The sequence below is a fragment of the Podarcis pityusensis genome (genome assembly GCF_964106645.2).
Source record: "Podarcis pityusensis genome assembly, chromosome: 12".
Taxonomy (NCBI): Eukaryota; Metazoa; Chordata; class Lepidosauria; order Squamata; family Lacertidae; genus Podarcis; species Podarcis pityusensis.
In genome coordinates this window covers 21923589-21937937 of record NC_138037.1, presented here as the reverse complement: position 1 = coordinate 21937937, position 14349 = coordinate 21923589, and the positions used below count along the sequence as shown (strand labels likewise).

General features: G+C 40.6%; 1 protein-coding gene and 2 long non-coding RNA genes across 12 annotated transcripts in view; 2 read left to right on the top strand and 1 right to left on the bottom strand.

Annotated features, from left to right (window-relative positions):
• ARHGAP21 (Rho GTPase activating protein 21) overlaps positions 1-14349 on the bottom strand; it is a 103630-nt gene that overhangs the window by 35931 nt on the left and 53350 nt on the right. For all 5 annotated transcript variants that reach the window (XM_080974348.1, XM_080974349.1, XM_080974350.1 and 2 more), the window contains 3 exons: positions 7099-7191; positions 6381-6459; positions 4661-4715 (listed from right to left, as the gene is read on the bottom strand). In XM_080974348.1, the coding sequence (XP_080830474.1) occupies positions 4661-4715; positions 6381-6459; positions 7099-7191 (227 nt within the window). The remainder of the gene's footprint in view (positions 1-4660; positions 4716-6380; positions 6460-7098; positions 7192-14349) is intronic.
• On the top strand, positions 101-12949 carry LOC308459308. 6 transcript variants are annotated; one of them, XR_013977983.1, is made up of 6 exons: positions 139-262; positions 3637-3729; positions 6466-6544; positions 8015-8177; positions 9009-9089; positions 10425-12949. It is a non-coding gene; the product is annotated as an uncharacterized lncRNA (long non-coding RNA). The 6 variants fall into 6 exon arrangements; XR_013977980.1 differs by lacking the exons at positions 3637-3729; positions 6466-6544 and having other exon boundaries at positions 122-262; positions 10425-10588; positions 10728-12949; XR_013977982.1 differs by lacking the exon at positions 6466-6544.
• LOC308459326 lies at positions 981-2466 on the top strand. The gene is made up of 2 exons (XR_013978006.1): positions 981-1099; positions 2360-2466. It is a non-coding gene; the product is annotated as an uncharacterized lncRNA (long non-coding RNA).

Below are 14349 nucleotides of genomic sequence, written 5' to 3'. Positions count from 1 at the left end.
AATCATCCAGAGATTTGAGTTACTGACATCTGCAGGCAGATGACACACAACTCTATCTCACATTTCCATCTGCTTATTTCAAGGTAGCAGTGGAAATCTTGCACAAGTGTCTGGAGGCAGTTCAGTACAAATGAAGGTGAACAAACTAAAATGAAATCCAGACAACATGGAGGTGAAAAGACCACCTAATCTGGATGAAGAGATTCAACAGGTTATTATTGCAGGGTCTGATTTGGCTCATTTCAGAGAAGCAGTCCTTGAGGTACTGTGATCCTGTGCTAAGACTTTATAAATGAAAACCTCTTGATTAACACATGCCATCTACTTTAAATGATCCAAAGCTTGCATAGATAGCTTCGGAAGGGCATAAGAGCTAGGGAGGTCGTCTTCTAGGGAACTATTTCTTACTATAGTCTTGTCTGCACATAACACTAATTAAACCATGACAAGTCTCTGGCTCATGTGCTTTCCCCTCTCCCCTCTTCCTCTGTGGAGATTTGGACTAACTATAGCGTTACCATACGTCCGGGAAATTCCAGAAATTCCTCTTTTGGGGGGGGCCAACATGCCCATCCGGGGGGATTTTTAAATTTTAAAGAAAATGTCTGAGGTTTTTTGGGAGTGAGGAAAGAGGCTTGGGCCATCCTTTCTTTCTTTTTTCTTTTTTTCTCTTCAAGATATGGCAACCCTAACTAACTATAGCTTGCTTGTTGTGATGTCTGAACTCAGACAAACTTCGTGCCAACTACAGCTTACTAAAACAAGGCAACTTCAAATTATAACTGTAAAAAAAAAGCTAAGATTAACCACAGGTTATAGTTAAAACACAACACTGAACTGTGGTTAGTTAAAAATAGAAGTTTTCAGACTTTCTTGGTCACACAGGAGAAGAGGAAGTGGGTCTGGAGGATTATGAGCTTGAGGTTTGCTGCAGCTTGTCTTTGATTTAAATCATGATTTAGCGTTACATGTGAATACAGCATGAATTCATGGAATGATGGAGTATTCTTCCCCAAAGCAATCAGTGAATTGGCAGAAATGCCACACCTTTAACATATGAATTGGACTCTCAACCCAGAACACCTATTATCTGCCAAAGGTACAATTCTCTTCCAGCACAGTCTGCAATATATATTTTAAAGGAATAGGAATGTAGCATAGATGTTCCTCTGCAATCTAGGAAAACCAAGTAACCTAACTGAGAAATGAGAATCCATTCATTTAATAATGGGCACAACCATAATGTGTCTAGCAAAGGGTGAAATCCTTTCCTTCCAATTCATATCCTTTAAAGTCAATAAAAGAGTGGTGGCAGTGACATAGAAGAATGCATTCAACAAACAGTTTCCCCTTTCTTCATTTTGTTGCAACAGTTTATTTCGGCAAAAGATAAGACACAGTTTTTCTACTGTTTTCAGAATGACTTTAGTCTTGGTAAGACACATAAAAGCTGAGCAGTCATCTTTAAAAGTAAAGTAATTTCCATTGGTTTTGAAAATCCCCGCAAGAATACCTATGTTACTCAAAGAGGCCAGACTGGTGCCACTGTATATTGGAAATGGCCCTTAGGGTCATGTTTTCAGCACTTTCTTTTAAAACCACAAATGCTAAGATGTGCCTTTAATTTGTTGAAATGAAACCTTAAATAAAAACAATATTACTTTCAGCAAGGTGATGTGAAATCATCTATCAGTTTTGCAGGCAACAAGCGTTCTTCAACAAACCTGAATGGTTTTTAACTTTTTAAAACAGTTTAAAATGTATCATTTCTTTCCTGTCTATTAAATATTTTTGTACATGTCCACCTTGCTCTCTATTTCACCACCATGTCTTAAAATATACCCAGAGTTCTTCCACATTTTTATCTACAGTGGGCTGTAGGACACCTTGAGCCCTCATTTAGAAGAGGCATCTAACAAAGTTACTAAACAAAATGTAATAGTTCTATAAATAAATAAATCATCCCCTTTATTACAGATAAAATATAGATTCACTTTGAGGATTGATTTACACTTCGGGTAGCAAGCCTAAGTGTAGAGCTATTAAAGCGTATAAAGGGAAATGCATGTTACCAGATGTACACAAGACACACAATAAGAGCCTCAACTAAATCAAATTAACATCCATTTTCACTAGCATTTAATAAAGAGGAGGGATTGCTTCTGAGTAATGGATGCCTTAACAAGGAAAAGAACTACTGCGGTTTTTCCTGGCAGCTGTCTAACTGTATGGCTGGGCCCTATACAGGCCATTTACTTGCAGTTTGATAATTAAGGAGAAGCGTTATTAGCCCCTCTCCTCCCTTTTAAATGCTGAATTTGGGTTTACTGTAAATGTTTCATGTGTTCTGTTAAAACAGACTTTCTACAAGATTTTATGCTTGAAATGCTATCCTATGAAAAAAGTCCACTTAAAATGTCCCAACATCTATCCTACATTTGGATAAGGGTCCTCTTGCATTATGAGGTAACCTTTATTTCCTTAGTTGTTGTATTGCTTTTGTTTTTAATTTCAAAGTACCGTATTTTTCCATGTATAAGACTAGGGGTTTTTTTAAATAAAAAAATTAGGTTTAAAATCGGGGCTCGTCTTATACACAGGTAGTGCTGAGGGGCGTTTTCTTAATTTGGAGTCCCCAAAAATAGGGGGTGTCTTATACATAGAAAAATATGGTATATCTGAACCTGTTGTAAGATGCCTTAAGTTTGTTTTAGAAAAAGGTTATATAAGAAATTTAATACACAAGCCAAACATTTCTGCAGTAAAACCTGGTGTTTACTGCCTATAACTTGGTCCAGTTCTAGCTCTTTGGGTCAACATTTAAAGCATTCAAATTTAAAGCATATGATGCCTCCTCCTAACTTAAGAGCCAAAGTAATCTCATTTCTCTCCCCCTCCCCATTGCACTTGTTCTCTGTGGTTGAAACCAGTTAACACAGTATACTGAGGCTCTGCTTCAGTGAAAAGGCCACAATAATTTTAGTTCGAATTAACAAGAAATAGAGCTAGCACAGTGAACTACTTTAACCCAAAATGAATTCACACTGCTGCAAAGGCAAGGAAGAGTGGCTGCAATTAGCTCTCTCCTTGCTAGGAACATGTGATGAAGGAAGAGGTCTCTATATACCGTATTTTTCGCTCTATAGGACACACTTTTTCCCCTCCAAAAATTGAGGGGAAATGTGTGTGCGTCCTATGGAGCGAATGCAGGCTCCTTGGCTTCAGCGATAGCAACGCTAAGCCTCCGAAGCGCAGAGGGAGCACTCCCTCCGTGCTCCAAAGGCTTTGCGTTGCTTTCGCTGAAGCCTGGAGAGCGAGAGGCGTCGGTGCGCACCGACCCCTCTCGCTCTCCAGGCTTCAGGGATAGCCGCGCGCAGCCCCTCCAGCAGGGAGAGGCTGCACGTGGCTATAGCTTCTTTAGCCCTGCGCAGCCTCTCCCGACAGGGAGAGGTTGCGTGGGGCTAAAGAGGAAGCCAAAACAGCCAGCGGGATGGATCCCGCTGGCTGCCTTGGCTTATGACATAGCCGCGCGCAACCCCTCCGGCAGAGAGAGGTTGCGCGCAGCCTGTACGCTGCTCTTTGGGGCTGGGGGGGGGAATAATATTTTTTTTCTTGATTTCCCCCCCTAAAAACTAGGTGCGCCCTAGGGTCCGATGCGCCCTATGGAGCGAAAAATACGGTACCTCTGCTTGTATGAACTCCTGAAAAATTGAAGCCAATCAGAGAGAGGTGGGTTTGAATGCACACATTCTCCATTAAGAGAATGACAATTGGCCCTTACTTGTAACAAAGTCCCAGTGAAAGCAATGGGACTTGTATCTAACTTCCAAGTGGATGCTTACCTGACAGAAAACAAAACAAAACAAAATCAACATTTTGTTTTTTACAGAGTAGAGGGACCTGAATGGGTTCCTTTAGTCCAACTTTTAGAATGAGTTTCAATTTCTTGCTTAAATAACAGCTCATTCATTACTGGCCTTTGTGTACCCATTTTTGCTGAAGATTATCATCACAGGTATTTCCACCTTTAACTCAGATCAGAGCGTGGCTTTAGATTTTATTCATTGCCATGTACCGCATTTCAGTAGTTCAGAGGGTGGCTTTAGATTTTATTCACTGCCATGTACTGCATTTCAGTGGTTCGTGGTATATGTTCCTTCAAGCATTCAAAGGGTAGGAAGGCTCCCCGTCCCCACATTTTCATTTCATATACAATTGTACCTTGGTTGTCGAACACCTTGGTACTTGTATGTTTTGTCTCCTGAATGCCGCAAACCTAGAAGTGAGTGTTCCAGTTTGCAAACGTTCTTTGGAACCCGAACATCCGATGCTGCTTCCACGGCTTCCAATCGAGTGCAGGAAGCTCCTGCAGCCAATTGGAAGCCGCGCCTTGGTTTTTGAATGTTTTCGGAAACTGAATGGACTTCCAGAACAGATTCTGTTCGAGAACCAATGTACGACTGTATGCTTGTTCTTTACCCTGTGTGTTTCTAGAACTAATGAAACAACAAATTAAGAAAAGAAGAAATGGGCATTACAGCTATAGTAGTAGCATTATTCAGCAATTCAGCTTACTCAAGAGCCTGGTTAAAGAGCCAAAAGTTTTCTGGGGTGCTTATGGCCATCTTACTTTAGTTTCTATTTCAGAAGTATAACTTACCAGCTGAAGGATGTCTTCATCTTTTGGCATCACACTAAGTTCTAGCATGCTGTCACTGTGAGAGAGGAGGAAACATATTGGTATTTTAATAAAAAATAAAATACTGTACTAACCAATTGATAGGAAATTTAATTGCTGGCTAACATATAAAAAGTTGCATTGATTATCTCAGTAGTCACTCTTTCTCAACAACCAGCACTGAATATAATGCTTGGTTTCCTCTTTACCCCCGTGGATTGTTATTCTCCTTCAAATCATGCCTCAAATTCATGACTGCTTCCCTTTAAGAAAATTTAAATTTTCTATGCACAAAAAAATACGTCGGTTGCCACTTATAATGTGCGGCACAGGTGTTTTTAGAATCAAAAGCACACAGATCAAGTAGCTGATATGCACTGAGCCTGTCTTATTCATGTACTCACTATGAGAAAATACATTTGTGCCCTTAACAATACGGACCCTTTTATCCTACATGGAGATTGATTATCCATGTAGATTATTTTTTACATATGGGGCAAGGAGCTAACATTGGTCCTCCAGATGTTGCTGGTATGGCTGCAAGGAGGAAACTGGGAACTTTTGCTTCCAATTTTGGTTAACCACAGTTTAGTGTGCCATCTGAATCCAAATTATGGTTAATGTCAACTAAGGTTCCAGTTAAACAAGCTATTTTCATAATCCATGGTTTGAAGTTGGCATGTTTTGTAATCCATAGTTTGTCCAGATTCAGATATCATGATAAACTGTGGTTAACAGAAAATGGAAGCAAAAACTCCCAAACTTCTCTTCATCAGTGGTTGTGGGGAAGCGTACAAGCCCAAGGATTGCTGCAGCTTGTTCTCATCCCACTGGTTTAGTGTGATGTTCAGACACAGCCCCTGTGTATGTCAGGTACAGATATTTATCAGCAAAACATTCTCAGAAACAAATACAGTATTAGATCCAATTTCCCATCACCACCAAAAAGCTGCTAATAAAATAACTTTTCCTAAATAATTGTTAAACATTCGAAACTGCTCATGGAATAATACCAGCAAATGTCAAGCCTTTATGGAAATGTTATAAGCCATTTTCTTAAGAAGCTTTATCTTCCTGCAGTATGGTCATATGAAATGTCACCCACAGAATGGATATGAAAGATTGAACATAATATGAGGTGTAGTCCTATGAATTAATTGCTATGTAGAGCACTGATCAAACCCATAACTTGCTTTTACTTTTACATCTGCTGCTCAGTCAAAATTGGCTAGGTGTCAAAAGTATAAAAAGCTTCACAATGACATTATCCACAGCACATCCCTACACTTTCAATGGGTTGTATCCAATTGGTGTCCCTCTGCTGATGGAAGGTGTTTGATCCCAGGAAGCTCTGGTCAGTAGAACACGGATTGTGGTGAACTTCTGAGAGTCCCCCTCTTCCATGCAGTTTCTGTGCCACCTCCCACAATATGCCACTTAAGTTTTGGGGGTGCAGGAGCTACAAGGGGATGGAAAATCATCAGAGATCACCTCAGTCCTTGTGCAGCTGATGGAAGGCCCTGCTGGATCTGTCAAGGGCTGGCCAATCCTACACTGCGGAATGAGTTGAACTGGATTTCTTTTACTCATTCTATGATTCTGATTATCTTGGTAAAAACAGACAAACCGTGCACCAATCACCTTTCTCAAAACAAACTACATGGAATTTAAAATTATGCAGATTACAGACACCCATACTTACGTGTTTTGAATTAAAGCAATTACTTGAGAATATGTCTTCCCTATAACACTTTCCCCATTCACTTTTATAATTCTGTCACCTGCAGAAAAAAAATACACAGAAAAAAAAGGAGATATATCCAGGCCACTGTTTTCTTCATTAACGGAAGCTGAGAACCCGTTCAGGTATTACAAAGAAAAACAAAGCAGAAATATTTCAGATGTGTGACTTACAAATAATCCCCAAGAATGAAATCCACAAGTTTAATTAGGAACTTCATGCATTCATAAGCCCTACTTCACATGTTATAAGAGGAGCAGGGAAAGCACAAACAAATGACACTCTTTCCATCTTTTTCTAATAATATGTGAACCATTTATGACTTTCTAAACCCTACGGGTGCCACCTCCCACACTGGTCCCTGGAGCATCTTTACAGGGGACTGCAGAGAGGATCAGCAAAAATCACATCATTCTACTGCCTTCAACAGAGCATCCCATGGATAGAGTCCCACCCACAGGTAATCAGGTCTGGATCCAGCACATAACATCTTCCTTCCATAATAACAACCGAATCCCAAACCTTTCAGTAAGAGCTGAATGGGTTGAAACTCCCAACTAATTTAAAATTTTGTTTCCTTACATAAACACACACTCTGACAACTTCCTTGGAAGTTGGAACACTCATGACATCACACCAGCCCAGCCAATCAGATATGTATAGGTAAGGTAACGGTTACCTGTGCATAATCCCGCTTCAAAAGCAGGCCCTCCTTCTTTAACCTGCTTAACAAATATGGTGTCCATCGGCTCCAATCTGTTTCGTGGCTTCCCTAAAAGAAAATTACAAATACAGTCATTACTAGGGATTGGAAAGATTAATTATACCTCATTCTTCTTTATATTAAATAATATGATTCAAATAATTTTAATTCATCTGACAATCAGAGAATTAGCATCTGCTCTGTTTAAAGCAAGGGAACATGACGTGTTTTACAGATACATGGAAAATATTTGAGCCGTCTTTGTAAAAACCATTAGTAGAGCTAGGACTTTTTTTTCCCACCCAGAACTCACTGGAACTCAGGAGGGTGCCACTGCCATTATAAGAGAGTGAGGGAGGTGAGTTTGGGCACCTCTTTTTCTAGAAAAATAGCTCTGGGAATAGCTGTAGCACAATAAACTTTATTTTCCACAACTGTATTGTGTGTACTATCTTTCATCACCATTCATACCTCATCTATTCTAATGGGATCTTGTGACTATACATAGTGAAATCATAATTACAAACATAATAGCCAATATTCCAAAAACAGCCAAAACTTTGCAGACTCTTAAGGGAACTGAAATGGAATCAAGAGCCAATTACATAATAATGTTTATATGTAATATTTTTTGGCAAAACTAAAGTGAAGAGGTTCAAAATCTTTGCACATTAAAGCCCACAGGGCCAATGTGGAAAAAGTGCCCATAAGACCATAAGAAGAGGCCTGTTGGATCAGGCCAAAGGTCCATCTGTTCCAGCATCCTGTTGCTACAGTGGCTACCCAAAAAATATTTTAAAAATACATTGAATTTGCCATAGCTCACTGTCGCCATCTAATGCCACATTTGTATACTGCACTTTACAACACATTTAAAACGTTTTCTTTGCAGCTGTATAGCTGAGTCCTCTGTCTCAAACTCACTATGCTGCCTTTCCGCCCAACTCCTCATCTACAACATGGAGATGATGCTACTGGTCTGTCTTTCAGTGCTGTTGTAAATTTTCCTGACACATGAGAAATGCTCTGAACACTACGAAAGTGCTATAGAAGTGGTAAGTATTATTTAATATTACTGAAGTACACCAGGCTGAGTTTATTCATTCATATTTTCTATGAAAATGTTAACATTTTCTGATGGAACCTGTTGAACAGCAAGATGAATTCCAAAATTATATCAAATCCTGCTGTTTATCTTCCTTGCACTTAAAAAAACCACACCAACCAAAACCGCTAAGAAAGAACAATGCACAATAGAACAACAGAATGGAATGGCAAGGTAGATCTTTCGAGATGTTCTATGGGAGAAATACGAGTAAATAAAAAGCCACAGTATCCATGTAGTCTGGGGAAGCTGACCCAAGTGAACATGATTTAAGAAAGTAAGAGTCCAGCTAGATCAGACTATCCTGCTCTCTATAACAGTCCACCAGTTGCTTCTGGGAAGCTTAGAAACAGAATGAAGGTCTCTGAGCCTGATATCATGGCTAATCATCATTGTGACTGAGCTATCCTCAGGAATTTGTCTAATCACTTCAAAAGCCACCTAAGCTAGTCAACACCCATCATAACATGGGCAGTCAATCAAATAACTCAATTATGTCTTGCATGAAGCGCTTTCTCCTACCAGTCCTAACTACGTCAATCAATTTCATAAGATGACTCCAAATTAAAGAATTACGAGCTGGGTTGTAAAACTTATGTGTATCCACTTTCTCCACACCCTGTTCTAAGTAGTGATGTACCAGTGGGAAACTATGAAGATCATCTCAGGTGGTGAAGTACGCAACTAGCAAAGATAAGAGTTTAACAACTGCTTGTTAGAAGGGATTTTCTGTTGTTGTGAACGTCAATGTTTCGTTTCTTGATGTTGTTTTTGAGCACAGGATATGAAGAGCAGAACAAGGAAGAACAATGTAACTAGAGGAATTAACTCAAGAGAAGGATCTGGAGAAGTTTAAATATTGGTAATTCAGACTTGTTTATTTACAACCAAGCTTATTCAAGATACGTAGGAGCATCTACAAAGGTTTGAAATAATGACCTCTTTTCCTGAAGAGCCATGCAATAACACTCAGTTAATAAGACCGTGTTGGCTTAAGATTCTGAAAATTTCCTTTTTCAGTGGACTTCATTTAAAAAAAGACAAAAGATCCACTTTCATTTATAAAGCAAACACATAATTCAAGCAATGGGTAGGGTCCTCCACTACACTTGAGGTCAGTAGGGTGGTTATGGAGAAGGCAAGCAAGCACCATGGCACACGCAGCTTTGCAACAGAAGGGTATGGCCAGGGGGCTCCGGAGGAATAGCTGAGGAGATGCCACCACTGTCCCCCATGTCTGCTGCCTGAGACAAGAAGCTTCACTTTGCACAGGTAGCACCAGCACTGAAAGGAAGTCATTAATGCAACTGAGGCAGCAGAAATCTCTCTGATTAGTTACCATTACTGAAAGAGAGAAGCATCAACAAGAATAACTTTTCTGCCAAATGTTTGATGAAGGAGTATCTGCTCTACTGGGTCTACTGACTTCCAGCAATTGTTATGTCCTTCAATCTAGAAAGCCGGGGGCCAGTATTTCACAAAGCTTACATCTAACAGCTTTACTGTTATTTATGAAAAAAGAAACAGGGAGAGAAAACAGGAGCGCATCCCTGTTCCCAGTCCTTGAATGACACTGATTTGGTACTTTATTCAACAGATCTCCCTCCCTCCCTCTGTGTGTTTGTGTTTGTGTATTTGCGTGCGTGTGTAATTATAGCTATGAAGTAATAGGGTGGAAAGCATGCAGAAAATGAAAACGATTCCAGACTGTTTAGAAAGACCTCAACATGAAAGACTTTTACTGCAAAGGAAGGGAGGGTGATGACATTTCTGAAGCTCCACATTATGATATTTGTTTTCAACTAATAGCACACCACCCTGGAATCTATTTTGATGCAGGGTGGTTTAGACATTCCGTAAAGCAATAAACGAACGTTTGCAGGGTATGGTATATAAACAAGTCAAAAAGCCCCACGTGCATCAGGTTAAGAGTTATAGCAACCTATGTCAGTTCCAGATTTGGGGGCACTGGAAAACATGTTTGCGGTTGGACCTCTTCCTTGACGTTACTGTTGCCTGTTTGCTTGTCTTCCCCTCTCTGGGAAAAAAAGCCACATAGCTACCCAGAGGGCAGGTACCACAGCTGCTAGGTCATACTGTGCCATACACTAATTTGTTGCAAATGCAGAACCATCAAGAGGGCTAGAAGAGTGGAAACCGATGCACCTTCTCACTTTGCTCTTGTCATCGCTTGCAGGTGAATAAGCAGCAATAGCAAGATGGAAGTGGTCGCCTGGGGGTCCCTGGAAGATCCACAGTGGGCCCCTAAGATTTGTGTGTGCCTTCCAATGTGTTCAACCATTCTTAACATTGGGACTCCTACCCCAGTGGTATCTTCATAGATACCCCCAAATCTGTCAGGTGAGAAGGCGCCGTATGTGATGCCAGAAGATCCCTTTGTTAAATATATAGTACTTTTATAGTGTTAATTTTTGAAATCGTAATGCATCTCTCTCTCTCTCTCTCTCTCTCTCTCTCTCTCTCCCTTCAAGTATTTCAGGAACAACGACTTTAGGGGGGGTGGGAATTCTAAAGGAAGAAAAGGAGCAGAATATGCCAGAGGGGAACAGCTTCTGCCTTTCATATGACATGTTACTAGCCCAAGCTCCTCCCGTCTGGTATATCTGAAATAAATAGGCATTCAGCCTATGGTTTCACTGGAAATATACACTGTTACACCAGCTAAAGATTAGTAAGTGGACATAAAAGAAACTTAATCCTAGTCTGGACAGAATAAAAAAAAGTAGTATGTACAAGCCTTTCATACAAACTCTGCGGCACCTACAATATTGTATACCCAGGTGCTTCATTGTGCAGGAAAAAAATTGCAATTAGACAGTTAATTTAATGGTTTGCTCTTCAAGAAAATGGAGCAGCCCCAATGCATTCTGTAAAAAAAACACAGATTGACTAGAGCAGCAGCAAAGATGAGACTTAGCAGTTCACATGGCATGAGTAGTGTTCACCAATAGAGGGGAAAAGAGGAAATTGAAATGATGGTAGTTGCTATGGATACCGCCACACAAAAATCAGAAGGCAAATTGGAAGGAACAAGAGTATCAGAACACTGAGCGATAAGTGCCAAAAATATCTTGCGGGGATTATCTACAGTTAACACACTACTAGGTAAGATGAATCTCTTCTGCTTAAGTGGAAAAACTATGTATTTCTTAAGTTCTCAAAATGATTAAGCCACAGTAAGTTATACACGAACCATTTATCTGTTAAGACTAGAGCAAAAGTATAACTCAGTTCATCATAAATATATGAAATGTATCCATCTCTGAGGATTTGAATAGAAGTTTATTTTAATACATTATTATTAGCCTTCATTATGATTAAAATGTGTGATCTAATGGATCTGCCTTCTTAAATTTTTGACAAAAAACCCACAATTGATTCACTCCTTAATGTCATAAAAGAGGATGCTTCATCTAACCTATGCAACTTAATACCTAGCTACAAAGTTTACAACAATCACAGAAAAGCATTTTTAAAATAATGTACTAAAAATTAACGGATAATAATTTGAAATGGAATGAAACCATATACCTTGTACAATTTTGTGATATGTTAAATCTTTGAGGAAGGTTTTATTCAGTCATTTTTCTTTTTTAAAAAAAATATATACAAATATTTGCTTCCCCATTGACTTAAATGTCATTCAGGGTAAGCGCAGCCCTCAGTTATTCCAGGCACAGCTTGAATTCAGGAGAACTGCATTTGTACATTACTGCAACAACTAAAATGAAATAGATCATCAAAGCCTCTAGCTGTGTTTCCTTACCACATGTGTGCTTTCCCACCAGTCATATTAAATTGTTACTATAGTTGTTCTGACATACATACATTTAAGAAAAGAAAAGAAAAACTGACCCGCCTTAAGCAGCGACTGCTTCTTTGCAGACAGGCAGGAAATTAAATATCAGAACTAATGCCTTCAAAATACTGGTTCCACATTATTAAATTTCTTTCAATAAAACAACTGCCAAGACAGTGACATCAGGACCATCAGATAAAATCTTCCGACTGACGTTAACTGTGAGAGGTTTCAGATCAACACAGCAGTGAAATTATTACAGGAAAGCAGGTAAAGATTAAAATTATTACAGGAAAGCAATGCTATGTGGACAAGGCCAGCTTTACAAAATGTCCTGAAATGGCGGCACTAGAGCCAAGGATCTCTTTGTTCAGCATTGTGCCCTTTAGCCACAGAGCAGCAGAGGCCAACTTAATAATCTCTTTTACCTCTGATTCAGGACAGGAAAGGTGAGGGAATGTCTAGAATCAATAACTGAATGGATGAGGACCAATAAAAAGAGGAACCCAACACAAATAAGTCTGATTTGGGAACAGTGCTTTTAAGCCTGGATAGCTCAGCTGGTTAGAGAGTGGTGCCGATGACCACGCCAGGGTTGCAGGTTCAATCCTCATATGGGAAAGCTGCATACTTCTGCACTGCAGAGGGTTGGACTAGATGCTCCCCGTGGTCCCTTCCAATTCTGTGATTCTAATAAAAATAACTTGTCCGTGAATGGTTTGCTGGTGGCATCAATTAGTCAGGACATGGTAAAGAAAAGGATTTCAAAGAGTTTCGAAAGGGTATCTCCAGAATGGGGAAATGGGCAGCAAAATGGCTGACGCATTCCTCCCCCCCCCCCCGTAAAAATTATGCATGGAGAAAGTGAACAGAAGAGGATCCCTGTTCAACCTTAAGAAGCAGCTGAAGTCGAGTCGCAATGGGGAGCGCCCCCCTCCCCCAACTTTGATTCCCACAGATCAGCGCCCCTCCTGCTTCTTCTTCTTCCTCCTCCTCCTCCTATTCCTGGATCAGGAGCTGCAAACCCGAGCCTGATCCTGATAGTGCTGCGGGGCTCATGGCACAGTGGCTGTATGCTACTTCCTCAATCAATGAGCAGCCCGACACTAAAATACCAGTCGCTGGGGAGCAACAGCAGCTAAGGGCTGTTGTGCTTGCATCCTGCTTATGGACTTTCCCATAGTCTATCATGGACCATTGTGGGAAACACAGTACTGGACTAGATCGGCTCTTGGACTGACACATGTTATGCTCGTGTTAAGGCTGATGGTGGACATGCACACACTCGGGAGCCAATTGGTACATCTCCAGAGAAGCTGAATTTTCTATGTCAACAGCTTCATCAATTTAAACATTAAATTGAAGAGTATGCAGTCAGACCGTTTTCACAATATATTCATATCCCACCCCACACCCAGGAAAGTCAAGACCTACACATGGGAGGGGGAGGAGGGGTAAGGAGAGAAGGTTACTTATGCAATCTCTGTATCTCCCTAGTAAAGGTAAAGGGACGCCTGACCATTAGGTCCAGTCGCAGACAACTCTGGGGTTGCGGCGCTCATCACTTTATTGGCCGAGGGAGCCGGCGTACAGCTCATGTGGCCAGCATGACTAAGTCGTTTCTGGTGAACCAGAGCAGCGCACGGAAACGCTGTTTACCTTCCCCCCCGGAGCGGTACCTATTTATCTACTTGCACTGGCGTGCTTTCGAACTGGTAGGCTGGCAGGAGCAGGGACCAAGCAACGGGAACTCACTCCATCACAGGGATTCGAAACGCCGACCTTCTGATCGGCAAGTCCTTAGGCTCTGTGGTTTAACCCACAGCGCCACCCACATCCCTAGTACGTTAGGGTAATTATCTGCACCTGAGTGGCTGGCTGCAATGTGTCAAAGCATTGTTAGGGTCAAACTATGTGCTCACAATAAGCAGCTCTCTTTCTTTCAGAAGCAGAGACTGTAGTAGGGTCTCTGATCTGAATCCGATGGCATTTTCCCACTGAAAATCAGCAGTCAAGACTGCTCTTTATTATTTGTTTGTTTGTTCAATTTACATCCTGCCCTTCCTCCCAAAGGAGCCCAGGAATAATTTTTTTAAGCATTCTAAAACAGTTAAAACCCAATCTAAAAACAGTTAAAACGTTGTTAAAACAACGTTCTCAGGACTGCTCAGAACAGTGTTCTTCAGCCATCAAATGCCTGCATAAACAGGAAGGTTTCTAAATTTCTCTTAAAGTCAATAATAAGGAATACAGACAGACCTCACCACAGAGGGCATTCCACAAATGGGGAACTGCCACTGAA